At 34.8% G+C, this 27,488-nt stretch overlaps 1 protein-coding gene across 5 annotated transcripts in view; it reads right to left on the reverse strand.

The window, feature by feature from the left end:
• NKTR (natural killer cell triggering receptor) overlaps positions 1-27,488 on the reverse strand; it is a 56,919-nt gene that overhangs the window by 21,295 nt on the left and 8,136 nt on the right. For 3 of the 5 annotated variants that reach the window (XR_006729796.1, XM_045529858.1, XM_045529856.1), the window contains exons 3-6: positions 10,222-10,296; positions 9,493-9,600; positions 8,618-8,662; positions 6,787-6,874 (exon numbers count right to left, since the gene is read on the reverse strand). Coding sequence is in view for 3 of the 5 variants with exons in the window: in XM_045529858.1 (XP_045385814.1) it covers positions 6,787-6,874; positions 8,618-8,662; positions 9,493-9,600; positions 10,222-10,296 (316 nt within the window). In the remaining 2 variants the exon portion in view is untranslated. Of the gene's footprint in view, positions 1-437; positions 466-6,786; positions 7,012-8,281; positions 8,310-8,617; positions 8,665-9,492; positions 9,601-10,221; positions 10,297-27,488 lie in introns of those variants that run through there. The other 2 variants (XM_045529857.1, XM_045529859.1) reach the window with 2 other exon arrangements.

Genomic DNA, 27,488 nt, shown 5'->3' on the forward strand with positions numbered 1-27,488 from the left:
CCCAACCCCAAATCTACTTAAAAAATATATGTGCAAGAGTTCATTTAAACTTTATAAATCCTAGAAATTAAAGTGTCACTGTTACTCCAAAAACAATCTACAGTTTTATACTATTATCAGAGAAGCTTTTGACCTTATGCAGAAATGACTAGTTCCATACTGAAAAGAGATCTAAAACCAATATATAAAATATAACCCCACCCCCCCACGAGAAGATGTATAGGAATTTGGTGGAAACAAGCCACTGAAATTAAAATATACTTCCCAGGATTAACCATGAACAATAAAACACACTTGTTTTACATGTATTGTTGCTATACAGATCAAGCAGAAAGGTTTTTTTTTTTCTTAAAATATTTCAATGCACATAACAATAGGATTAAAGAGATAAAGGCAAAGAAAGAAAAAGAGAGAGCCTTAGAGTAATGGGACATTACCTTTGGAGCGCACGATGTAACACTCTTTCTGTAAATTTTACACAAAAATGGCAAGAAATAAATTGTAATACACTTTTAAGACAAGACTGAATCTATGTTTTAATATCAATATAACTTCAAAATTAAATATTTTTCAAGTTTTATGCAAAGCAAGAAAGCTTTTTAAAATGGAGGGCTCTAAATTTTCTTTCATATAGGATATTTATGTAGAGATGAGTCATGTTTAAGAAAAGCATTGTGGCTGAAGCGGGAATCTGTTCAGATCCTTAATATCTAACACCAGAGTGCCAGTAATAGCTACTAACAACACATTATATTTCCTTTCACGAATCCCAGAAGCTAGCTAAGACAACTAACATTTTTCTCAAAAAGAGAATAATGTATCTTGAGGACATACATAAATATAAAAATCTGAATGCCCAGAAGCAGTTACTACCAGTTGAAAGCAAAAATTTCGTTGGAAAAAACTGAGTTAAGAGAATCCAAAACAAACAAATTTCAACGAACTTTTTACTAATTCACTTCAAATAGTTAAAGAAACTTCCATGCATCTACATTTGAAACCCTTTTTCAATCACACATCACAACAGACCACTTTCAATAGTCAATGAGCAAATGTTTGGGCTGTAGATACTATTCATTGACATTACATACACTTTGAAGTTAAGGCACTGAAGATAATAAAGTAAAGCAGCGTAACTAGAATTTTAGGGATCTTCTTGGAAGATAAAAAGGAAAGAGAGATGAAAGCATAAGAGTGTGCTACCAAATCATGGCCAAATTATCTTCTTTTCTTGTCTAATCTTTGATTTTCTCCATTATAAAGAATTTCTTTTTTCAAAGCACACATACTGACCAATTTTAACTGTATTTAAACTTAAAACTATCTATTACTACTCAAACTGAAACCCTATTATACCATGGACAAAGTGCTTTATAGGAGTTCTGAACATATTAAATCTTAAAATATTTAAAAATAAGCTTTAACTTTTTGTAAAGACATAACATGAATTATTGTGAAAAATGAACATGTTTCAAATAATGTGTTTTCAATGAATGTTGTGAAAAATAAGATGCTGTAGGTGTAAAGTAGTATATAAGAGGGAAATAAAGATAACTTATTTCTGTCTAATTTAGCCATTACCATGCAATCTCTTTTTCCTTCAACTCCTGAAATTATCACACTGCCACGGAAGAGGCACCAAATTGTACAAAATGACAAAGCTTATGTAAGGGCAATGGAAACTAACCAAGTAAATTTTACAATGCTCTACCTATGTGTTTCCAAAGTCACCAAAATAGAAGCACTTTCTAAAATTGAGCGCCAATGTTACAGTAATATGCATCAAACATTACTAGACACAAAATTTCTTCCACATTGCTAATATATATGTCACATACACACTAAGTAATATTGAGCCTAAATGTTAGCAATGATATTTGCTATTAAGAGAACTTGGCCTATGGTTAAGTTTTATGAACATCTTTGCACATGAAAAAATTAGAAATTAAGCTATGAAGGTATTACCCCCAAAAAGGAAGGAAAAAGCTAGAATTCCTTATGTTACTAACACTTACTAGCATTTCTTCTCATATAAATTTATGAATACTTAGGTAGAAAAGGCATTTGCATCACAAATTTTGCTACCCAAAATGTCAACGTAGCTTTATAACTGTCAATGTAGCTTTATAAACCCCTTAAAACCAACCACTCCTCAACTCCCCATGCTCTACTACTCTGATCAGCGCTCCTCTCCCATTCGGGTTGAGTAGCCACTTGCAAGTCTAATTGTTAAATGATATAAAACATATTCTAGAACTTCTTATGTTCTCTGCCCCATTGCCCTATTTATAACTGTTAAAATAAAACAAACATATTTTGTTTAAAGTTCAAAGTATGACTTTTCTATATGATCTTGTTTTCCTATGTTTTTATAATTATTACACAGCTAACAGTGGCCAGTGACAGAGACTGTTCTCCCAAGCCTTACAGGTCTCTCTACTCCAAGGCTGTGATATAAGTCTTGCACAGACTAATGTTCTAACAGCGGCTGCTGAGGAGACTGCTGCTGCTCCTGATTTATGCTTCCTCGAGGCACCTTTCAGACTGATGAAAACTAGGCAATTATAACTATTTCCTTTATGCAAGACAATGTTTGCACATAAATCATTCTATACATATTCAGAAACTTAGGACCACCCTACAAAACACTTTCTTCTTTTTATGTCCAGAAATGTTTACTTTATCTTTGAAAGTAGGGATACTTTTATAAAAAAGGGAAGACAAGGCTGAGCGCAGTGGCTCACACCTGTAATCCTAGCACTCTGGGAGGCCGAGGCGGGTGGATCACTCGAGGTCAGGAGTTCGAGACCAGCCAGAGCAAGAGCAAAACCCCATCTCTACTAAAAATAGAAAGAAATTATATGGACAGCTAAAAAAATATATATGGAAAAAAATAAGCCCGGCATGGTGGCGCATGCCTGTAGTCCCAGCTACTTGGGAGGCTGAGGCAGGAGGATCGCTTGAGCCCAGGAGTTCGAGGTTGCTGTGAGGTAGGCTGACGTCATGGCACTCTAGCCCGGGCAACAAAGCGAGACTTTGTCTCAAAAAAAAAAAAAAAAAAAGGGAAGACAAAAATTCCCTTAAGGTACACAGGAACTAAAACCAAGGCTTCCTGACAGGTAGTTTAGTGTTCTATCCCAGAAGTTACTTAATACAAAGCTATAAACTATATACCAGACCTTTTCCATCATTATTTTATGCAACATCTTCTTTACCTTTTTGATAACTATACGAGGGCTGTCCACAAAGTATCCGGCCATGTAACTGCTCTTGTTATATTAACAATGGCTGGATACTTTCTGGACAGCCCTTGTATACAAAGACAATGAAAATTAGAGCCAGAATTAATAAACTACTACTAATAGCAAAAGGGGGAAAAATGTTTTCCTGAATGTCATTTTACTTTCCAACAAAATGATCAATGCTTCTAATATTTAACTAAAATAAATTCAGTGAAGAGTGGTTAATAAAATTATGTAGCTTATAGTGACCAGCATTCTTTTCCTAGCTATCAATTTCTTTCAGAGTGGTGGGGGCAGGGGAAGGGGGCAGATGATGGGAGGTTGCTTGGTAGGTACAACATGCATTGCTCCAGTGATGGATGTTCTCAAGGCCCTGAAAATTCACAATGTAATATATCAATGTAGTGAAATTGCACTTGTACCCCATGAAGATACACAAATAGAAAATTTTTTAAAAACCTTCCAGATTATGAGTAAAATTTCTACAACCTGGAATTTTACATGGTTTTCCTCCCTTATTTAGCATTATCTATACAACGAAAAGATTGGACTAGATCTTTAAATCCTTTCTACTCTAAGACCTTATAATTCTAGCTTTTATTGTAGTTTCTTCCGAGTTTTTGACCTAAAAAATAAATAATAAAAAGGACAAAATGAATAAGCACCAAGTTAACTTGGTAACTCTGCTCCCAAATCTCTGAATTCCTTCAAAAATGCCTCCATGTGAACAAATCGCTGTTTCCCTAGCCATATATCACTTCTTTCACATTACTTAAGCATTACTATATTCCAAAAAGAATCAGTTTTCTTCTATATAAGCCCTCAAAAGCAACATCATTATGACTAATACAGTAGTAGAAATAAGCAGTTATTGTAAAAATTACCAACAGCTTTATAGAAGAAAATCTGATTTTCATCATACACATAATTGGTCCAGCCAAATAAAGCAATATATGCACAATTATGTTTAAGAAAAATGATGCATGCCTAAGGAAGGGAGTTTTTAAATGTTTAAGTAATGGAGATAATAGCTAATGCATAAAGCACAAGAATCCTTGAGGGATATTTTGCAAATACCCACACTAACAGCACCAAATTTACTCCTTAGGAATTGCAGAGTAACAGATTTATAACATAAACTACAAAAACAATTTTGCCAAGATATATTAAAAATCCTTATTAAGCCTATTAAACAGGAACTAGAAAGATGATTTTATTTTACCATCCACCCTTACACTATCCTTTCTTTTTCAGTTGACAAAACTGCTACTCCAGGTGCTATATGAGGAGCTGTAGTAACAGGGTAAAAGGCAAGAGCCACCCTTGGGGAGCCATCTGCTAGCGGTGTGACCATCAGAGCTATTATCTGTGCTCATGTTCACAACTTAAAGATAGTACATTACACTTTTTTTTACTACTTTCCACTCCAAAAGGATTTGGGCTTGCAAGATACAGAATTTCAAAGATTTTGCTTTTATAAGCCACCATCTCCATTTTATCTATCCTTTCCATAAAAGCAAGGATACATTGTTTAGAAACATGACTGTTAGTTTGACTTTATCCTGCAACTCACAGAAACTGGTATTTTCAACCAGCCTAAAGAAAGTATATAGGCACAAAAACGTCTTTAAAAAATAAAAAGGACATGAGGATTTTTTTGTGTGTGCAAAAATGCCCAATTACTTCCAAGATTGTTTGTAGCTGCAAACTTCTTTCCAGGAGTAAATTCAAACCAAAATGAAAAAACTTTCCTTCAATCAGAAGTTCATAGTGATTTTTAGTGCCATCTATGGTTAGTTAATTATGAAAACAAGTTTAAAAAATGTAATCCTAACTTATTAATTTAAAATTTTTCATTTGCAATCCTCTTCAAACACAGCAGTCCAATAGAAAATTAGGCCATGAAGAAAAAACAATAATGGCCTTCATTAAATATTCCTAGGAAAGACTTAAGCAAATAATAAAATAAAAACAAGATACTTTATTTGAAGGTAATTTTTTGAATCTAATATACTGAATTTTAATTAACGTATGCAGGTGTACCAGTTTTAACTCCAACATTTTATAAACAAGCTAATCTGTATGTAACAATAGCAAGCAGCTGCTGCTACTCAATAAATCAAATTTTAAATATGCTGATACAAAAAAAAAAATCTAAAAGAAACTTTAGAGCCCTCAGATGATAGCTTCTTGACCAACGTATCATTAGTTTTTCATGTTTGCAGTTCAGATAAGCTTAAAAATGGAAATGGGAAACCTTAATCAAAGAGTAAACAGCTTCTACACTCAGCTTCTACAAAAAAATATTTCTTTCTACTTTGCATTGGCTCTTAAGAATGCTAAGAATAGAAAAACACTCTAGTAAAGAAGTACAATAACTAATAAACTATGGGATCAAAACGATATGGGAACAACTGTTGTAGATCTTTTTCCTGTATAATTCCCACAATAATCATCTTTTATCAGCTTTCCATTTTTAGGACATTCTTAGGAATAGAATGCTCCTTATCTGAACTTTATCAGATCATGTTGAAATCTATTTTTCAGACAAATTTAAAATGTGAGTTTTTTATATGAATAATATACTCCTTTAAAGACAGGGAAGCGCCATTCATACTCATCCATTCAGAAAGATGACAAAGAAAACTTTTTCTGATAAATCATAAATGAAAGATTTCTCCCACATACACAACTGAGATTTACTACCAAAAAAAAGCATTAAACTTCATGCTGGACAGTCACTTTTCACATTTTATATGATGGGATTACAATAAAGATGGGTTTTGGAATAGCTTTAGATCAGAATACAACTGAAAGTATGCCAAAGGTCTTATTTAGAATTTTCAGATGAGAAGTTTTTGGTTGTGCATGCATGTACATTTAAAGATGTTTGCTTTCTTAAAAGTAAATTCAACATTTTGAAGTTTCCTAAGTGATAATCTCATTATAAATTTTGGTAGAAATACAACAACATTGTGTTATTTCAATTATGCACAGAGACCTTGAAAAATTTGAGTTTTGAAAAATGCTGGCTCAACAGCAAGTCATCTTTCTCTATACAACATAAGAAAATAATAATACCTCTCTCAAAATTGCCTCAAAGAGCAACAGTAAGAGAAAAAAACAACCACAGAATGGTTTACTCAAACCAAATGCTTCCCATGGTAGGGGGATACATCTGGTGGTCCTATACTATGAAACATTTTTAAATGTTCATCAATAGTTTATGTTCCAATCTAGTTTTGGTAAACTGAGCACTGAAATTTGGTAGGGACCAAAGCCAATTTCTTTTCAAAAATAACAATATATTTTGAAAATAATGTGTATCTTCAAGTTACGTTTTTTAAGTTCCATTCTTCAAATCCAGGATATATGCTGAATGCTGAGGAAGCTGTTGGAGCTTATTAGTTACTATAACATTAGAAATTAATAAAACCCAAACTGACAGGATTTTAGCATTAAACTTGATTTAACTGTACCATCTTTCTCATGAACAGCGCTTCTCTGTTTAAGAAAAGCTCATCTCTGAATTATGCCTACTCACATGAAAAACTGGGAACCATTGGTATGTTTCCCCCGATTTGCCATTGACAAAAGGAACGCTCTGTCATGTTTGAGAATAAAGTTTTCATCTGTTTGAAGAAAACACAAATTCGTTAGTCTCCAATTATAAGCCACTTTTAAGGTAATGTTCAAGTAATAAATAGAAAGCAAAAGATGAAATTCCTCTTCTGGTCAGTATAGATACTTGACTATTTAGAAAAAAAAATTTTTAACTAATCAAATAACAAAAGCATAAAAAGGCCAAAAGATACTAATTAAAGCCTTGAGGAAAAGAACATATATTTAATACTTTATACAAACAGCCTTAGAACAGTCATATTTAGTAGTAACATAATTTGGTTAAATGATATTTAAACTATTAACTTTCAGGAAAAACTAGTAAAATTTTTGGAAAAATCTTCATAGTAAAGCTCATTTCCTCTAAATTTCCAATTAGCCTGCCTAATATACTATACATGGGAGAAATTTAATAATCCTCTTATGTGTTTAATTTTTATGTGGTACATTTATTATTTAACTGAACAGAAGCTAGACTAGGAGACCAAAAAAATTACATATATTAAGTTGTAGAGACATGTCTAAATTAAATTAGGTACATAAATAATCAATAGGATCACAAAATTATCTAAGAAAGAAGTCTTGTAAAAACAAAAGTTTAAATGGCAAAATACAATTTTTAGGTACAAAAGTATCTGCCACAGGGAACAACCACATTAAAGTGGTCTACAGCATTAGTTTTAAATTGCTACATGCTAAAAGAACCTGCTAGCAGCTGTTTCCTACCAGTTGAAAGGAAAAAAAATCTGTCATAAAGATTACTTAGAAATGATTTTAATTCCAGCAGAAATATCCTTGAAAACTAATTTAAATTTTCTTTTAACATTCATACAAACAAATCTTTCTTTAGAACCAAAAGAAATATAGAAAACTTTAAAAAATTATTACCTTGGGAACAGGCTTCTGAAAAAGAGTAGTGATCCATTTTCCCCAAAGGAAATATAAAAGACTATTATAATGCTGAAGCTATTATAGTGTTATAACCTAGTAATATTGGATCCCATTATGTATCTCTACAACTGACTTTTCTAAGGCTTTTTGGGGCAAATGCAATAGTTAGATTTACACAAATGCTACTACTGTGAGAATAAACAGTCATACAGTTCTAGTATACAAAAGAGAACATACAAACCTTTGAAAAAGGAGAAAATACCAACTTTTATTCAAAGAAATTGCTTGGTTTGGGGGAAAAAAAAACCCACAACTAGATTCTTTTCCCTGATGTGGAACTAATAACCCATTGGGAAAAGGAAAAAGATACAGATGCACGTATGAAATAATATACAGAATTTTCCAAGTCTTCATCAAGCAATATAGAAATCCAGCCACAACCTGACCCAGACTGTCCATAAATTTATTAGGAAGGGTGCAAGGGAACAGAATTGGAGTTTGTGTTATACTGAGCTTCGTTCTCTTACCTTTTCATTTTGCAAAAGACCACATTCTCTATAAACAAAAGAATATGTTGACAGTTTTAGGCAGGAAGATAGGAGTTTTCATGTATATAGTTGCCTAACCTCCATGCTGAAAGTCATGTTTAACCATAAAGTTAGCCTTAATTAATTTTGTCAATTAAGAGTTACATATTACAATATAATTTATCCCCAAATTCATGCAAATAAAGTATTTTCATGCAGCATTAGTTTCATGCAACAAGTGAACTATAGGTAAACCTCTTCTCATTAAAAATATATGATCAATCTTGCTTTAATAACAGAACTGAAAACAAAAGACCATAAAATATTAAGCCTTACCTTTAAAATATCCACCATAAATTGATTCTCCACCTTTTCCATTACCTGAAAATAATGAGCTATGTTAAGCCATAATGAAAATAAAAAATCCGCTAACACATATAAATTATTTTTGATGATTTCAATTTGCTGAAGGAAACTTTGAACTTATAACTGCTACAGATAACCAAATTCTAAGAGTCCTCAATTAACTTCATTTTTAAAATATAAGTCAAATCTTAGTACAATAAATACCATAAAAAATGATCTCCACAACCCACTTATTATTTCAAACAGTAACAACACCAACAAAATTCTAGAACAAAAGCAATCAGACAGTACTTTGGCATTCATTGCAAAGGAATTCACTATGTAATTATAATATTACTAAAATAAACTCTACAAAACCAAACGAAAGCCAGGCACAGTGGCTCACACCTATAATCCTAGCACTCTGTGAGGCCGAGGTGGGAGGATTGCTTGAGCACAGCAGTTCAAGACCAGTCTAAGCAAAAGCAAGACCCCCGTCTCTACTAAAAATAGAAAAATTAGCTGGGCGTCATGGTGCATATTTGTAGTCCCAGCTACTTGAGAGGCTGAGGCAAGAGGATCGCCTGAGCCCAGGAGTTTGAGGATGCAGTGAGCTACGATGATGACACCACTCTCTACCCAAGGCGACAGAGCAAGACTTTGTCCCAAAACAAACAAACAAACAAAATGTCTCAGTATTTTGCTTTTTCACACATTCTGGATCTATAATATTCATTCATCCAACAACTATTCATTGACCACATAATATTTATATCATACTGTAAGGGACATGATATTTATAATTAAAAGCACTAAGGAGATACTTTTAAAAACCAGAGTTATTAGAAAATAACTTTTAGCTCTACCTTCACTGAAGTCCCCACCCTGAATCATAAAGTTTTTAACCACACGATGGAATGTAGAACCTTTATAACATAGCTTTTTCCCAGTTGTTTTCCCAAGGCCTTTCTCTCCTGTAAAAAAAAGAAATGAAGTTTAGCTATGAACACATCCTTTCATGGAAAAAAATCAAACAAATTAAGAAGTTGGTTGCTAAAACTATGTGTGTATACCCAAGTATGAATTTTTAAAATTTAGATTATTTCTAATTTTAAAGTAACATTATAGATGTTTTTCCTATTTTCCCTACTTATTTAAAATATAAATCCAATTATACATAATAAAAAAAACTTCATTATGTTTTGCCTCTCTACTTTCTAACCCTAAATTTCTTGTGAAATCTGGAATGCTAAATTTATTCAAAGTACTGAAATTTGTAAAATTCTACCAAGACAAATCAGTTTTGAATATGAATATAAACTACATATATATGAATATAAAGTACAATATACAGAGAAAATTACATTACATAAAGTAGATTCTTACTTTCCTTTTCATTTTTGAGAGCATTTCTTTCTCCTCTCTTCCCTTAAGAAATGCTTCCCTGATTTCATATAGAAGTCAGTGTAGTAAATAGTTTTTTTATTTGCAAAACTCATTTCACAGCACATTATTTTTCTAGGAAAATATCTACTCTGTTAAGCAAGGTAAAACTGTAAGCCATGACTTCTCATTGGAAATAATAATTCACTTACCTGAGCATAGGCAAAGGAAGTTTTTGCATGTTTTTGGACATATGTCTGAGAAGAGCTGAAACATAATGCGACCAACTGAAATAAAATACATGGGGAAAAAAACAGTAAGCAAGTTGATTAAATATACCAAATTTTTATGAAAGAAAGAAAAATAAATAGAATTGACTGAGTGATACCACTTAACAAGAACTTCACTCTATTTATTATTAGTGTTAAAATTCACATGTAGGAAAAGTGGTTCTAACCCCAAAATTGTAGGATTTTAAGTTTCTTTTAAAGGGGCCTTATATTATTATAGCTCCCTTTTAGTACAGTTCCCTACCTGAACTATTAATCTTCTTTAAAAATACTCTCAATAGTTGCCTGATCTATGCTTGGACCCCTCCGGTGATGAGCACATCAATTCATAAGATACTCATTCTGGCCAGTATTATTAAAAAGAAAGTTCTCTGTCCTTTATTTTCAGCTTGCTTCCTTTAAGCAAGAACTATTTACAGCCAACTTCCTGAATTGCACCACTCACACTTAAAACTCACATTGTACTCCCTGATACAGCAGAAAGAACAGGTTATGGTTCCTAAAAAAAAAAAAAAAACCCCAATACTTCCTACAATAAACAGGAAATGAGAAGGAACAAGTCTCCAACTTCAATTTAACTACACCAGAGAGAAATGGTTTACGAACTTTAACCTCAGGACTCCTTCAAACCTTTAAAAATTATTGAGCTTTTTGTTTATGTGGGTTATACCTAGTGCTACTTACCATATAGAAATCAAAATTCAGAAATTTTTAAAACACAAGACTGTACAAGCACACATTCCATTAACTGTCAAAGCAGTGATATCATCACATATTGCATAATCGCTGGAAAACTTGACTGTATACTCATGAGAAAATGAAAGTACAAAAGGCAAATCATAATCTTAGAACTATTTTGTAAAAACAGTTGATTTTACAGACCTGCTGAAAAAATATCAATAAAATAAGAAATGGAGTTTTTATTTACAATCTCTCTTCTGAGTTCTTTTTACCCTTATTCTACAAAATCTTTATTGTTATGAACATTTTATTTATTCAAAGGGACTTACAGAATAAATCAAAATTAACTATGGACCGAGCATAAGTCATGTTCAGTACAAACACACAATGACTCTATGTATCACTATGATTTTAAGTCATTCCTGGCCATATCAGTCAGTTCCTTTAAGAACAAAACAAAGATACTGCATTATAAATATCCTTAATGGATAAAAAGTGAAACAGAAAAATTAGCTTGGTGTGGTGGCAACCCCCTGTAGTCCCAGCTACTCGGGAGGTTGAGGCAGGAGGATCACTGGAACCCAGTAGTTTGAGGCTGCAGTGAGCTATGATCGTGTCACTGTACTCCAGCCTGGGCAACAGAGCAAGACCTTGTCTCTAAAAAAATAAATAAAACAACACTCTAAGCCTATACCTTTAAAAGAGCCAAATTTTCAAGCAATTTCAAAACTTTGTAGCTGATCTTAATACCTAAGGGAATGAAGAAAAAGAGGAAAAGAAAGCAAAAAGGCAGACTTTTAAATAGTTAGCAATGTATCTAAAGTCATTTCAGAATTTTTCAAAATGCCTATAATATCAGTGAAATTAAGTATCACTCTTTGTATTCACAATGGAAACATTTTACCAGTACAATAAAAGTACTTTCATCAGTCCTCATAAATCCCTGGGAAATGGCATAGGTGGGTGTCAGGTTCAAAATCATTTAGATTTACAAACCAGAACAGACTTAGATCTTTGGTATCTCTGTAAGACAGCTGCTTTTCAGGATAAAAGACATAATCAAAACAAAATTTAGGACTTTTCTTAGGACCACAGTAATTTCAATATCAAATTTTTTCCAAAATCCACAATGCCTCAAAATGAAAGCTGGTGAAAGTTTCAAATGTTTTTAGTTTCTCCTTTAGAAGTTATATATCTTCCAGTAGTACAATACATTTGAAAACAGTTAAAATGTGATTACATTCGCAGAGAGGGATATTAGATATTTTTAATTACAAAAATTAAAAAAAAAAAAATCTTGGCCAGGCACAGTGGCTCACAACTGTAATCCTAGCACTCTGGGAGGCTGAGGTGAGAGGATTACTTGAGGCCAGGAGTTTGAGATCAGCCTCAGCAACAACACAGCAAGACCATATCTCTACAAAAAATAAATTTAAAAAAATTAGCCAGGCGTGGTGGCACATATCTGTAGTCCTAGCTACTCCAGAGGCTGAAGCAGGAGGATTGCTTGAACCTAGGTGTTTGTTGGAGGCTGCAGCAAGTTATGATGATGCCACTACACTCTAATGTGGTAGACAGAGCAAGACCCTGTCTCAAAAAAAAGAAAAAAGAAAGAAAGAAAAAAGAAAAGAAAAAACTCATCTCTTATATCTTATCCTGTAACTTGGTATAGAAAAAAAATTTCTACTGACCTATCAATCTTATGAGGCAAGGATAAGAGCAGAGGTTTTATCTTCTCTATGGCATTATACTGTTAAGAGCGAAAGAAAAAACTACAACAAAACTGAATCGTTTTGGCACCAAAATGATGGCACAAAATTAAAAACACTGCCACAACCAGAAAAATAATTTAAAAATCCTGGGAAGAACAGGCTGAATTGAATTATATTATAGAGAACATATTACTATTTGATACTATTTTTATTTTTGAAACTCAAAATAGAAAATACTCTGAAAGGTACAGTCTTTAAAGGAAAAAACCAGTCAATGTCGCTCAGTACTCTAGTAATTTTCAGTGATGGCAAGCATAAACTCTGATTATGAAACACACGAAAAAAATTAAACTGCAGTTACTGTAGTTACAATAAGGAAAACACTGGGAGTGAATATGCAGAAGAGAAGATTCTCTGGCTCCGCAACTAATAAGAAAAGTGAGTCTGCTAGTAATTCATCTCCAAATAGTAAATGCCAGAGGTTTATTATCTCCCATAATGAGTTAAGAACCACTGCTGATACCTCTTTGGAAACCAGTAGCTGGGTTTTGAATGAATAAATAAAATCTAAGAAAAATTCGTTACTCAACAAACAATAATTAATATAATTTAGTAACCTTTTAGAATCAGTCAATTCTATTGATAATATTCTTTTATATATATTAACATTTCTTCCATGGAATTACCACTGTGCCAATAAATACACAGCCCTATAATAAGACTAAAATCTGAAACTGGTTAGTGTAAGCATTAGCATGGTGTTTTTAGAGTAAAAAATACATGGCTAAGAACAAAATGACACAAAGCAAGACTGATTTCTAAACAATCAGAAAATGGCAACAAATAGATCCTTAAAAATAAGACAGGGGAACAATATTGAGATTAATGAGGTAATGTCAACACATTTTAAACTTTGGCTACAGAGAAGAAAAGCCAAGACACACCTACACTGTGTGCTAGATACTGATTTGGCCACCAAGTGACAGGAATGAAATCAACAAGCGCACAGACTTAATAAAACCAAACATCACCTTTCAGTACTGTTCTTGTTCTCAGAAATAGTTGTGCTGGAATTGTAGGTGCAGTGGTAAAAAGGAGACATTTATTACGAACATAAACGATATGGGACGTGGAAAAGTGAGCACTGATTAGAAAAATACTGTAAGAGCTAATGTACCACAGAAGACAAAGAACAGCCCATAGAACCATTAATTACAAGCAAGGGATGAGGATAAGTGCAAAGGTAAGAATAGTTAATACTTGGTAGGCAGAGAGCAAAATCTAGGAGGAAAATTAAGGAACAGGAGCAGCATTTCAATAGAATCAGGCCATTTACTCCAATATTATATGTACTGAGATCCTCAAGGAGCTCACACCTTGGCTGGAAATGACACACAGAAATGTAGTTGCTACGCAACGTGATGAGCCATCAGTGGCATGAACAAAGTGTACTTATATACAACCTATGTCTGACTAAAGCGTGTGAAGGGAGGGCGATAGTGCCCATGACCATTCTACCTACCACTGTAGCCCCACAGCACAGTGCCTGGTACAGAATAAGTGCTCAAGTGGAGCAACCCCAAGACACAGCTTAATAAAGCTATTTATTTTTGAAGACACTAGCATCCAGACAAAAGAATCATGTCACTCATGAAGAAATAAGGCCAGTGTCAGATACATTAGAAAGTGGTGACAACCAAGCACTATTTATCATTTTTAAAGGAGTACAATGCTGTAAACCAAGAATTCTACATCTAGTGAAGAAAATACACTAGTTAAATTTTGTCCTGAAAAATCTATTTGAATATGTATCCCTGAGATATGAGTTAAGGAATTAATGAATGAGAAGAAGATAGTAGGAAAAGAGTGGCCTGGGCACTGAATCCATTACAAATACAAAAGTAAACCTAAATAACTATGGTAATTACAGCTATGAAATAAAAGGTAAATGTGATAGGTATTAAGAAACAAAGTTATGTAACGGTAAATTTTTTTTGCTATTTCTATGCATCTAAAATCTTCTTTCTTTTGAATAGGTAATGTTCTCATGATTCAAAAATCAAACAGTGGAAAAAGGTATAGAATTTGAAGTTTTGTTCCCATCCTGTCAACAGATATTCACTTTCATTAATTTCCTGTGTATTTTTCCAGTTTCTTTTCATGTACAAGCAAATACTGATATATTCTTATTTTTCTTTCTTTTTTTAAAAAAGGTAGCATATTATGCACACTGTGCTGCACCTTGCTTTATTCACCTAAGGAAATATCATGAACTTCATGCCTGTAATATAAAAAGAATTTAAGTTGGAGGGAGCAATAGAGAATCATAGTATCAGTGAAAACTAACAAGAGAGGATTGAATTAGTGAGAGAAAATACATATTCTCATACTTCATAATGGGAGTCAATAGACAGACTTTGCTAAAGTAAATAAAGAGGAAATAAGGGTTTAGGCATAAACATGTAATCACCTGTAAAACTAAAAATAAATTAAACATCTTTCAAATCTCTTTGGTGGGAGGAGGAGCAACCACAGTAAGTAAAAGATATAAAATAAAGGAAATAGCAAGAAAACATAAACAAGATGTAAGGAGAGAGAAGACCAAAACAGCTCTATAATTAAACCACCTGAAGCTTTTTCTATGGTATGTCCACCAACACTAAGCTAAAGGTATCTTGCAGATAGCACAACAAAAAAACTCAAGAGAATTTATCTATTGGCTCATTTAGTTAACTGACAAGGATACTGGTGCAGATCAGAGAATCAAAGAACCAGGATGTCGGGGAATGAAGCCAGTTGTTAGAGGTGCCAGGTCTGACAAGGCAAGAAGTGTTAAACACCACTTGTTTGTCCCACTCAGTGCATATAGTTCTAAATATTTTCATGAGTGAATAAGATTAAAGATAAGTTAATCACTTAACTCAAAAAGATAAAAGGAGGAATACCAAAATTTAGGAAAAAGAATTATAAAAAATTATACAGAATGAAAAACAGACTCAGGAAAGAAACTCAAATGCTGTTAAGGAACTATCCAAAAGAGTGCTAAGTAACTCTTCAGATACAAGTGAATCACTTCTAATCTTCAAGTAACATTAAAGTTTAACACCATATCAGCTGTTTCAGAACATACCAGAAGATGAAAAGCTTAACAAATTTTATGAAACAAAATTGAAACCAAAGCTTGAGAAGGATGATATAAAACAAATTAAAAACCCTATATATCAATCTCATTTTAAAAGAGACACTATTCAATGGGACATATCCTAATGTAATTTATTGAAGTGAAGGAAAAATCCTATAAAAATTCCATGATAGAAACCAAAATAAGTGCTTGATGAAGTTCAACATTCACCCTTTACTATAACAGACACATTTTCCAATACCCTTCAAATCAACAACCAGCGTTAGGTTTAATGGTGAAATATTAGTATAGCAAGTCAAAAGTGCTTTTTAGCATCACTATTGTTTAATGCTGTTCTACAAATTCTAGCCAATGTAAGTAGAAAATAAGACAATATAAAAGGTATACAAATTAAAAAGAGCATATTTATTATTTGAAAGACATTTGCTATACACCTGGAAAACCACCTGAAATACTAATGGAGACATTGAAGTTGTTGATATTTATATTTTGACAAACAAGAACTAGTAGAAATAAAAATCACATTCTCAAAAGCAACAAAAAACATTCTAGCTACTTAAACATCAAGTGCAGGACCTATAAAAACAAAATTACAACTCTGAGAGGCAAAAAGGCAACCTGAATAAAAGAGAGAGATATCTTGTTCTTGGACAGGAAGACTCAAAATTGCAAATGTGCCAAATTTTCCCTAGAGTAACCTACACTAATTTAATTGCAATCTCCCAAAAATACTAATGAGATTTCTGAAGGAACCTGACAAAATGATCCTGAAGGGCATCTGAAAGAACAAACATGCAGTTTCCCCCTCAAACTATTTATTTTGAAATTTGTAAATCTACAAAGATGTTTTCTCATATTTACTTTATCCCTCCCTCTCTTTTTTTCTGGAACAAACTGAAAGTTAAAGACACTGTGATACTTTATCCTTAATTACTTCAACTTATACTTCTAAAGAATAAGGACATTCTCCTAGTTAACCTCAAACCATTATCACACCACAAAAATTTAACAGTGATTAACAATATTGTCTAACACATAGTTGTGGCATAATAAATTTGGTCTCTGTCCCCAGTTCCTGAAACAGTGCTCCTAAAACCCTTGTAACTTCCTGAATGACAGGGGTGAAAGGAACATCTTTTGTTCTAATATTTGGTCTGATTCCTGACACAGAGCAACTAAATCCCTTAGAATTTCCTGTATAATAGGAGCATCTATTGTTGCAAAGACGTGACTCTTGCCAGATCCTTAGACAGCTTCAGGATGGGGGCTGACTACCAGAAAGACCAAGCCTTGATCAGAGGCCTAGAACTTTCAGTTCTACTCTCCAATCTCCAGAAAGGGGGGAGGGGACAGAGACTCAGTTAATAATCAATCATACTTATGTGATGAAATCTCCATAAACACCCCTAAATGAGTGTTCAGGGAGGTTCAAGATTGATGAATACAATGAGGTGCTGGGAGAATGGCGAGGAGCTCGGAGAGAGGCCACAGAAAATCCACGCATCCCCCTCCCCCTCCAACAATACCTTGCCCCGTGTCTTCCATTTGGGTGTTCCTGAGTTGTATCCTTTATAGTATACCAGTAGTAGTAAGCAAAGTGGTTTCCTTAGTTCTGAGAGCTGCTGAAGCAAATTATTAAACCCAAGGAGGGGGTTACAGGAACGCTCAATTTATAGCTGGTTGATCAGAAGTACAGGTGGCCCAGGACTTGTGATTGGCATCTGAGGGGGGAGCAGTCTTGTGGGACTGAGTCCTTTAACTTGTGGGATCTGACACTAACTCTAGGTAGATGGTGTCAGAATCAAATTGAACTGCTGAACATGGTGCTTAAGAATTGGTGAATTAGCTATTATGGGAAAAAATGCCTTACTATATAGTCCATATTCGAATTTACCCAACTACCTCCACAACGCCCTTTACATTGCTTTTTTCCCCCCTTTCTCATTCTTTTTAATGGCCGAATTGAATTTTATTGTTTGGCTGTACCAAATTTATTCACCCAATCTTCAACTGATTAGGATTTGAAGTTCCACCTCGGTTTTTTTTTGTTGACAAATACACATCTACTTTTTAAATCCAGGAATCTAATCAAGCATTATATATTTAGTTTTCATGCTTTGTTCTCTTTTAAATCTAAAACAGCCCCTATCTCCATCTTTTTTTGCTTCCATTCCCCCATTTGGAAGCAGATGTCAGTTGTAAAGGTATGTTCCCCCATTTTAAATTAATAAACTGTGGGATGATACTTTGAAACTATGTGCATTATCATATTAATCAACTTTTTTTTTTGCCTGTTTGTTTAAGACAGAGTCTCACTCTGTCACCTTGGGTAGAGTGCAGTAGCATCATCATAACTCGCTGCAACTTCAAACTCCTGGGCTCAAACGATCCTCCTGCCTCAGCCTCCCCAAGTAGCTGGGACTACAGGCACGTGCCACCATGCTTGGCTAATTATTCTATTTTTAATAGAGACAGGGTCTTGCTCTTGCTCAGACTGGTCTCAAACTCCTGAGCTCAAGCAATCCTCCCGACTTGGCATCCTATGGTGCTAGGATCATAGGCGTGAGCCATCATGCCACGCCCTTCTACAACTTTCTACCCAATGGTTTGGCCACTGATGAACCTTTTCTGAAACAATCATTACATTGAGGATTGCAAAGTGATGATTCTCCTGATTCCATCATTTCTTCTATGTTTATCAAGCTTGAATTCATCTGTGAAGAACTTCATCTATCCACCCTAAATCAAGATTAACAGAGTAACAAGACAAGGAGCCTGGGGTGGGATGGAGCAAGATGGCCAAATAGAAAACTCCAGTGATCAATTGTCCCTCTGCACGAATACCTAATTCAATGACTATGTATGCAAGAAAGCACCTTCAGAAGAACCAAAACTAAAGTCAGCAGTCGTACTACTTGGTTTTAATGCTGTATCAAGGAAAGAGGCACTGAAACAGGCAGAAAAGACAGTCTTGCATTTGCCTACACCACCCCTCCCCTTCCCGCCCCAGCCTGTGTCACCCCCTCCCCTAACTATAGGCAGCACGGCTCAGAGAGTCTTCTTCAGCTTGAAGAAAGGAAAAGGAAGAGCTCAGAGGACTTTGTTTTGCAACTTGGGTATCAGCTCAGTCACAGTAAAATAAAGCACCAAGCAGACTCTTGAGGCCCCTGAGTCCAGCCCTTAGTTTCTGGAGGGCATTTCTGGACCCACCCCGGGCCAGAATGAAACATGCTGCCTTGAAGGGAAAGACCCAGTCCTGGCAGGGTTCACTACCTGCTAAAGGAGCCCTAGGGCTTTGAATAAAGATTAGAGGTAGACAGGCAATAGCCACCACTGGCTCTGGGTGAGACTGGGCTGGCTTCAGGTGTGACCTGGAACTGGGGCTGCCACGAGAATGCTCATGTCGCTACTCCCCCAACTCCAGCAGCCTAGCACAGAGAGTGAGAGATTTTGCATGGAAATCCAAGGGAATTCTCTTGTGTCTTACCCAAGCTCACCAAGGCAGTACCATCAGGCAACTCCAAGAGTCACAGCATTACTAGGCTTGGGGCACCCCCAATGCCAACATAGCTGCAGCGTCCAGAGACTTAGACCACAACACTCAATTCCATTTGAGTATCTGGAAAGCTTTCTCAAGAAGGACAGGCTTAAACATGCCCAGACTGTGAAGATTAAAATAAATACCTAACTCTTTAATGCCGAGACACTGACAAACACCCATAAGCATCAAGAACATCCAGGAGGGCAGAAGAAAAAAAAGAACATCCAGGAAGGCCTGGCTCGGTGGCTCATGCCCGTAATCCTAGCATTCTGGGAGGCCAAGGTGGGTGGATTGTTTGAGCTCAGGAGTTCAAAGAGTGATACCCTGTCTCTACTAAAAAAATAGAAAGAAACTAGCTGGACAACTAAAAATATATTAAAAAAATTAGCTGGGCATGGTGGTGCATGCCTGTAGTCCCAGATACTCAGGATGCTGAGGCAGAAGGATTGCTTGAGCCCAGGAGTTTGAGGTTGCTGTGAGCTAGGCTGATGCCATGGCACTCTAGCCAGGGCAACACAGTGAGACTCTGTCTCAAAAAAAAAAAAAAAAAAAAAAGAACATCCAGGAAGACATGATCTCACCAAACTAACCAAATAAGATACCAGTGACCAATCCTGGAGTGATGGAGATAAGTGACCTTTCTCACAAAGAATTCAAAATAGCTGTCCTGAAGAAGCTCAATGAACTTCAAGACAACACAGAAAAGGAATTCAGAAGCCCATTGGAGAAATTTAACAAAGAAACTGAAATAATTAAAAAAAAAACAAAAACAAGCAGAAATTCTAGAGCTTAAGAATTCAATTGACAAACTGAGAAATACATCAGAGTCTTTCAAAAGCAGAACTGGCCAAGCAAAATAAAGAATTAGTGAGCTTGAAGACAAGCTATTTGAAAATACACAGAAGAGAAAAAAGAAAAAGAATGAAACACACAAGATCTAGAAAGTAGCCTGGAAAGAGCAAATCTAAGAGCCTTAAAGAAGAGGTAGAGAACAGAGATTGGAGTAGAAAGTTTATTCAATAAATAAATACAGAAATAATAACAGAACTTTCCAAACCTAGGAAAGATATTAATATTCAGGTACAAGAATGTCACAGAACACCAAGCAGATTTAACCCAAACAAGGCTACCTCAAGGCATTTAATAATCAAGCTCCCAAAGGTTACAGATAAAGAAAGGGTCCTAAGGGAAGCAAGATAAAAGAAAAAAAATAACATATAAAGGAACTCCCACATGTCTGGCAGCAGACTTCTCAGTGGAAACCTTACAGGCCAGGAGAGAGTGGCATGACATACTCAATGTGCTGAAGGAAAAAAACCTTTATAGCCTGCAAAAATATCCTTCAGACATAAAGGAGAAATACTTTCCCAGACAAACAAAAGCTGAGGAATTTCATAAACACCAGACCTGTCCTACAAGAAATGCTAAAAGGAGTTCTTCAATCTGAAAGAAAAAGACATTAATGAACACTAAATCTTCTGAAGGTACACAACTCACTAGTAACAGTAAGGACACAAATACTGAATACTACATTGCTATAATCATGGTGTACAAACCATTTATAGCTTGAGTAGGAAGACTAAAAGACAAACCTATTAAAAATAACAACCTTTTGAAAGACAGATAGTATAAAAAGATATGGATGGAAACAACAAAAAGTTAAAAAGTAGGGGGAGTGGAGTTAAAGGATAGAATTTCTGTTAGATTTCTCTTTGCTTGATTCTTTGTAAGTAGTGTTGTCATTCATTTAAAATAATTGGTTATAAAAATAAAATAAAATAAAATAATTGGTTATAAAATGTTTTTATAAGCCTCATGTCAAAGAACCTACAACGAATACATAAAAAACAAGAAATTCAAACACACTACCAGAGAAAATCACTTTTAACAAAGGAAGATGGGAAGGAAGGAAGCAAGAAAGAGAGGACCACAAAACAACCAGAAACGAAATAACAACATGGAAGTAGTAAGTCCTTACCTATCAATAATAATATTGAATGTGAATGGACTAAACTATCCAATCAAAAGAGAGAGTGGTTGAATGAATAAAAAAACAGGAGCCAACTACGTTGTCTGCAAGAAACACACTTCCCCTACAAAGACACACGTAGACTGAAAATAAAGGGATAGAAATAGATATTCTATGCAAATCAAAACCAAAAAAGAACAGGAGTAGCTATACTTAGATAAAATAGATTTCAACACAAAAATGGCAAAAAGACACAAAGAAGGTTATTACATAATGATAAAGGGGTCAACTCAGCAACAGGACATAAAAATTACAAATATATATGCACCTAACACTTGAGCAACCAGGTATATAAAACAAATATTATCAGAACTAAAGAGAGAGATAGACCCCAATATGATAATTGTTGAAAACCTAAACATTCTACTTTCAGCATTGGACAGACAGATCATCTAGACAGAAAATCAACAATGAAACATTGGATTTAATCTGCATTACAGACTAAATGGACCTAATAGATACTTACAGAACATTTCATCCAACAGCTGTAGAATTCATTCTTCTCCTCAGTTCATGGATCATATGTTAGGTCACAAAACAAGTCTCAAAAAATTCAAAAAAATTTAAATATAATAATACCAAGTATTTTCTCTGACTACAATGGAATAAAACTAGAAATCAATAATAAGAGGAACACTGGAAAATACACAAACACATGGGAATTAAACAATATGCTCCTGAAAGACCAGTGGACCAATGAAGAGATTAAGAATGAAATTTTAAAATTTCTTGAAACAAATGAAAATACAACCTATCAAAACCTATGGGATATAGCAAAAGCAGTAAAAGAGAAAAGTTTATAACAGTAAGTGCCTTTATCAAAAAAGTACAAAAGCTTCAAATAGACAACCTAATAATACATCTTAAAGAACTAGAAAAAGAAGAGCAAACCAAACCCAAAATTAGAAAAGAAATAATAAAGATCAGAGCAGAAATCAATGAAATCGAAACAAAAAGAACTATGAAACAAAAAGTTGGTTTTTTGAAAAGATAAACAAAATAGACACACCTTTAGCCAGACTAACAAAGACAAAAAGAGAGAAGACCCAAATAAATAAAATCAGAGATGAAAAAGGAGACATTACAACTGATACTGCAGAAATCTTGGGGATTATCAGAGACTACTATGAACAATTATATGCCAACAAATTGGAAAATCTATAAGAAATGGATAAATTCCTAGACACATACAACCTACCAAGACTGAACCAGGAAGAAATCCAAAACCTGAATAAACCAGTAACAAGTAATGAGATAGAAGTGTAATAAAAAGTCTCCCATCAAAGAAAAGCCCAGGACCCCGACGGCTTTATTGCTAAATTCTACCAAGCATTCAAAGAAGAACCAATACCAATCCTATTGAAAGTATCCCAAAAAATCAAGGAGTAAGGGATACTTCCACCAAACTCATTCTATATCACTCTGATACCAAAACCAGACAAAGACACAACAAAAAAAAAAAGAAAACCATAGGACAATATCTCTGATGATGATAGATGCAAAAATCCTCAACAAAATAACTAGTAAATCAAATTCAACAATGCGTTAGAAAGATTATCCATCATCATCAAGTGGGATTCATCCCAGGGATGCAAGGATGGTTCAACACACTTAAATCAATATGATACGTCATATCAACAGAACAAAGGACAAAAATGATATGATTATTTCACTTGATGTTGAAAAAGTATTTGATAAAATTCAATGATAAAAATTCATGACAAAAACTGTCAAAAAACTGACCAGGCGTGGTGGCTCACACTTGTAATCCTAGCACTCTGGGAGGCTGAGCCAGGAGGATTGCTTGAGCTCAGGAGTTCAAAGCTAGCTTGAATAAAAGTGAGACCCCATCTCTACCAAAAAGAAATTTTAGAAAACCCCAGCTGGGCATCGCAGTGTGCGCCTGTAGTCCCAGCTACCCAGGAGGCTGAGGCAGAAGGATCACTTAGAGCCCAGGAGATGGAGGTTGCAATGAGCTACAATGACACCACTGCACTCTACTTAGGGCAGCAGAGTGAGACTCTTTCTCACAACAGCAACAACAAAAAAAAAACCTCTCAAAAAACTGAGTATAGAAGAAACTTACCTCTACATAATAAAGACCATATATGACAGATGCACAGCTAGTATCATACTGAATGAGGAAAAACTGAAAGCCTTGCCTTTAAGATCTGGAACAAGACAAGGATTCCCACTTTCACCACTGTTATTTAACATTTACTGGAAGTTCCAGCTAGAGCAATCAGACAAGAGAAAGAAATGAAGGATATCCAAATTAGAAAGAAAGAAGTCAAATTATCCTTGTTTGCAGATGATATGATCTTATCTCTAGAGAAACCTGAAAACTCCACCCCAAAGCTATTAGAACTGATAAACAAATTCAGTAATGTTGCAAGATACAAAATCAACATACAAAAATTGGTAGCATTTCTATATGCCAACAGTAAACAATGAAAAGGAAAAGGTTTGGTTTCCTGAAAAGGAAACCAAGAAAGTAATCCCATTTACAATAGCTACAAATAAAATAAAATACCTAAGAATAAACATAACCAAAGAAGTGAAAGATCTCTATAATGAAAACTATAAAACACTGATGAAAGAATTTAAAAAGGACATAAAAAAATGGAAAGATACTCCATACTCACAGATTGGAATAACCAATATTGTTAAAATGTCCATACTACCCAAAGCAATCTGCAGATTCAATACAGTCCCCATCAAAATGCCAATGACATTCTTCATAGAAATAGGAAAAATAATCCTAAAATTTATATGAAACCAAAAGACCCCTAATAAACAAAGCTGTTCTGAGCAAAAAGAACAAAACTGTAAAAATCACAGGACCTGACATCAAAGTATACTATAGAGCTATAGTAACCAAAACAGCATAGTACTCACATAAAAACAGAGGCCAATGGAACAGAACAGACAACCCTGAAATAAATCCACATATCTACAGTAAACTTATCTTCAACAAGGATGCCAAGAACATACAGTGGGGAAAGGACAGTCTCTTCAATAAATGTTGCTGGGAAAACTGGACATCCACATGCAGAAGAAGGAAATTAGACCTTTATCTCTCACTATATACAAAGATCAATTCAAAATGGAAGACTTAAATCTAAGACCTGAAACTATGAAACTACTAAAACACTGGGGAAACACTTTAGGACATTGGTCTGGGCAAGGACTTCTTGAGTGATACCCCAAAGCACAGGTAACCAAACCAAAATTGGACAAATGGGATCACATCAAGCTAAAAAGCTTTTGCACAGCAAAGTAAACAGTCAACAAAGTGAAGAGACAACCCACAGAATGGGAAAAAATATTTGCAAATTACCCATCTGACAAGGTATTAAGAACTAGAATATATAAGGAGCTCTAACTCAATAGGAAAAGAATCAAATAATCCAATTTAAACAATGGGCAAAGCAGCTACCCAGGAGGCTTAGGCAGAAGGATCGCTTAGAGCCCAGGAGTTGTAGGTTGCATTGAGCTACAGTAACACCACTGCACTCTACCCAGGGTGAAAGAGTAAGATTCTGTCTTAAGAAAAACAAAACAAGGCAACTGAACACCCCTCCTCACAGTCCCCAACCCCTTCAAAAAAAAAAAAAATGGGCAAAGGATCTGAAAAGATATTTCTCAAAAGAAGACATACAAATGACCAACAGGTATATGAAAAAATACTCAACATCATTAGTCATCAGAGAAATGCAATGCAAAACTACAGTGAGTTATCATCTCAGCCCAGTTAAAATGGCTTTTTATCAGAAAGACAGATAATAACGAATACTGGCAAGGATGTGGAGAAAGGTGAACACTCGTACACTGCTGGTAGGAATATAAATTAGTACAACTACTATGGAGAACTGCATGGATGTTCCTCAAAGCACTAAAAATAGAACTACCCATTGCTGGGTATATATCCAAAAGGGGCAGGGGGAGATTCAGTATATTGAAAAGATATCTGCACTCCTATGTTTACGGCAGCACTATTCACAATAGCCAAGATATGGAATCAACCTAAGTGTTCATCAACAGATAAATGGATAAAGAAATTGTGGTACTTATACACAATGGAATATTATATAGCCACAAAAAATAAAATCCTGCCATTTGAAACAACATAGATGGAACTAGAGAAAATTTTGTTAAGCAAAATAAGCCAAGCACCAAAAGACAAATCTCACATGTTCTCACTCATATGTGGGAGCTAAATATTACAAACAACTGATCTCATGGAGACAAAGAGTAAAATGATGGTTATCAGAGGATGGAAAGGCTGGCGGTGGAGGGGTGTAAAGTGGGCATGGTTAAAGGGTGCAAAAATATACTTAGATAGAATGAATAATATTTGATAGCACAACAAAGTGACTATAATCAACAATAAGTTAAGGTATACATTAAAATAACTAAAAGAGTGGAATTGGAATGTTCCTAACAAAGAAATGTTAAAAGCCTGAGGTGCTGGTTACCCCAGTTACCCTGACTTGATTCAGATTGTAGGCCTGTATCAAAAGATCACAAGTATGTTAAAAAGATATACAGCCATTATGTACCAAAAATAATTAAAATCTAAAAGTTAAAAATTAAATAAAAATAAATTTTAAAAAGATTAACAGAATAACAAGACAAAAAGCCGGGGTCCCTGACATTAACAATCCTGATCTGCTGACTCTCTGCGTGCTGTACGAGAGAATAATAAAACCTTTATCTTGTATATGTCACTATATTTAGCCTGTATTAGCAACCATCCCTGTCATATATCCTAACTAATACAGATAATGATGGTAAACTATAAAGTCACTAAAAGTGATTACTGAAAGGATGGCATTGTTAGTAAACCATATAACATTAAAAAAAAATCACTGCACACAACACTCCTTTGCTTAACCACTCATGGCTTAACTTGCTTTCTTTAAGAGTAGTTTGTTTCACAGCACTTGAAAAGTACTGTATAGTGGGGTGGGGGGCCACATAGCCCTCCTCCACATCTGCCAGACCATATTCTGAGAAGTCTGATAAAACCTGCCCATCAGAGAAAAGAAACACAACCGCTACCCCTTATCATTTTGCAACAATAACTATTCTACCCTCTATAACCCCAATAAAAGCCCAAGCCACTCATCCTGGGGGCTGGCATTTCTCCGTTCTTTCATGCCCTGCTCTTTCCTCCCTTGGTAAATAAAATAAACAACTTCCTTCAAAACCTATCCTAATCTTTATGAGTTGAGAATTCTTTCTAAGCCTGTGGTATGAGCTCCCCTCCCTAACAATTACAAAAAGCTTACTTTATGTTTAATAATAAACTTTGCCTAATTAAGAATCAGGCTTCAGTCCTCATGTGGTGGCTCATGCCTATAACCCCAGGACTTTGGGAGGCCAAGGTGGGAGGATCACTTGAGGCCAGGAGTTCAAGACCAGACTGGGTAACATAGCAAGACCCCATCACTACAAAAAATAAAAATAAATAAATAAATAAAAAGAATCAGGCTTCAATTGTTTGTGGAAGTGTACATACATAGCTAAAGAGTGGAAGCAGGAATTCAGGATTTCATTCTATGGCAGTAAGTTTCTTGGACTTTAAAAAGATAGTTTTTGGGAACAAAAAGGACTAAAATCAGAAACTATCTATAGCAAAGCTTACGTAGTAAGACATTGACAGCTAGGGGTTTTCAATGCAATTTTTGAAATAATCTTGGAAGAACTCCTCAGATCTAGATAACTTTGTTAGTCACCAGGGTCTTGCCTTCTCGAGCCTGATCTCTTTCTGCCTAAAGAAATCTTTTTAGTTCTATTCTGCCTTTGTTCCCAGTAAGATAAACACCTGACTGTGTAAGTACTATGTTCTACTAAGAATTCAGGCTGAACTATATACATTCTAGAAAGCTTTAAGACTCTCAAGAGGCAAAAGCTAATCTTGGTTTCCATTTTCCTCAAAATTCTAAGTAGCCACGCATAGTGGCTCATGCCTGCAGTTCAGTGACCAGGTAGGCTGAGGCATGAGGATCACCTGAGCCCAGGAGTTTGAGGTTACAGTGAGCTATGATCAGGCCACTGCACTCCAATCTAGGTGACAAA

The sequence above is a fragment of the Lemur catta genome, chromosome 18 (assembly GCF_020740605.2).
Source record: "Lemur catta isolate mLemCat1 chromosome 18, mLemCat1.pri, whole genome shotgun sequence".
Taxonomy (NCBI): domain Eukaryota; kingdom Metazoa; phylum Chordata; class Mammalia; order Primates; family Lemuridae; genus Lemur; species Lemur catta.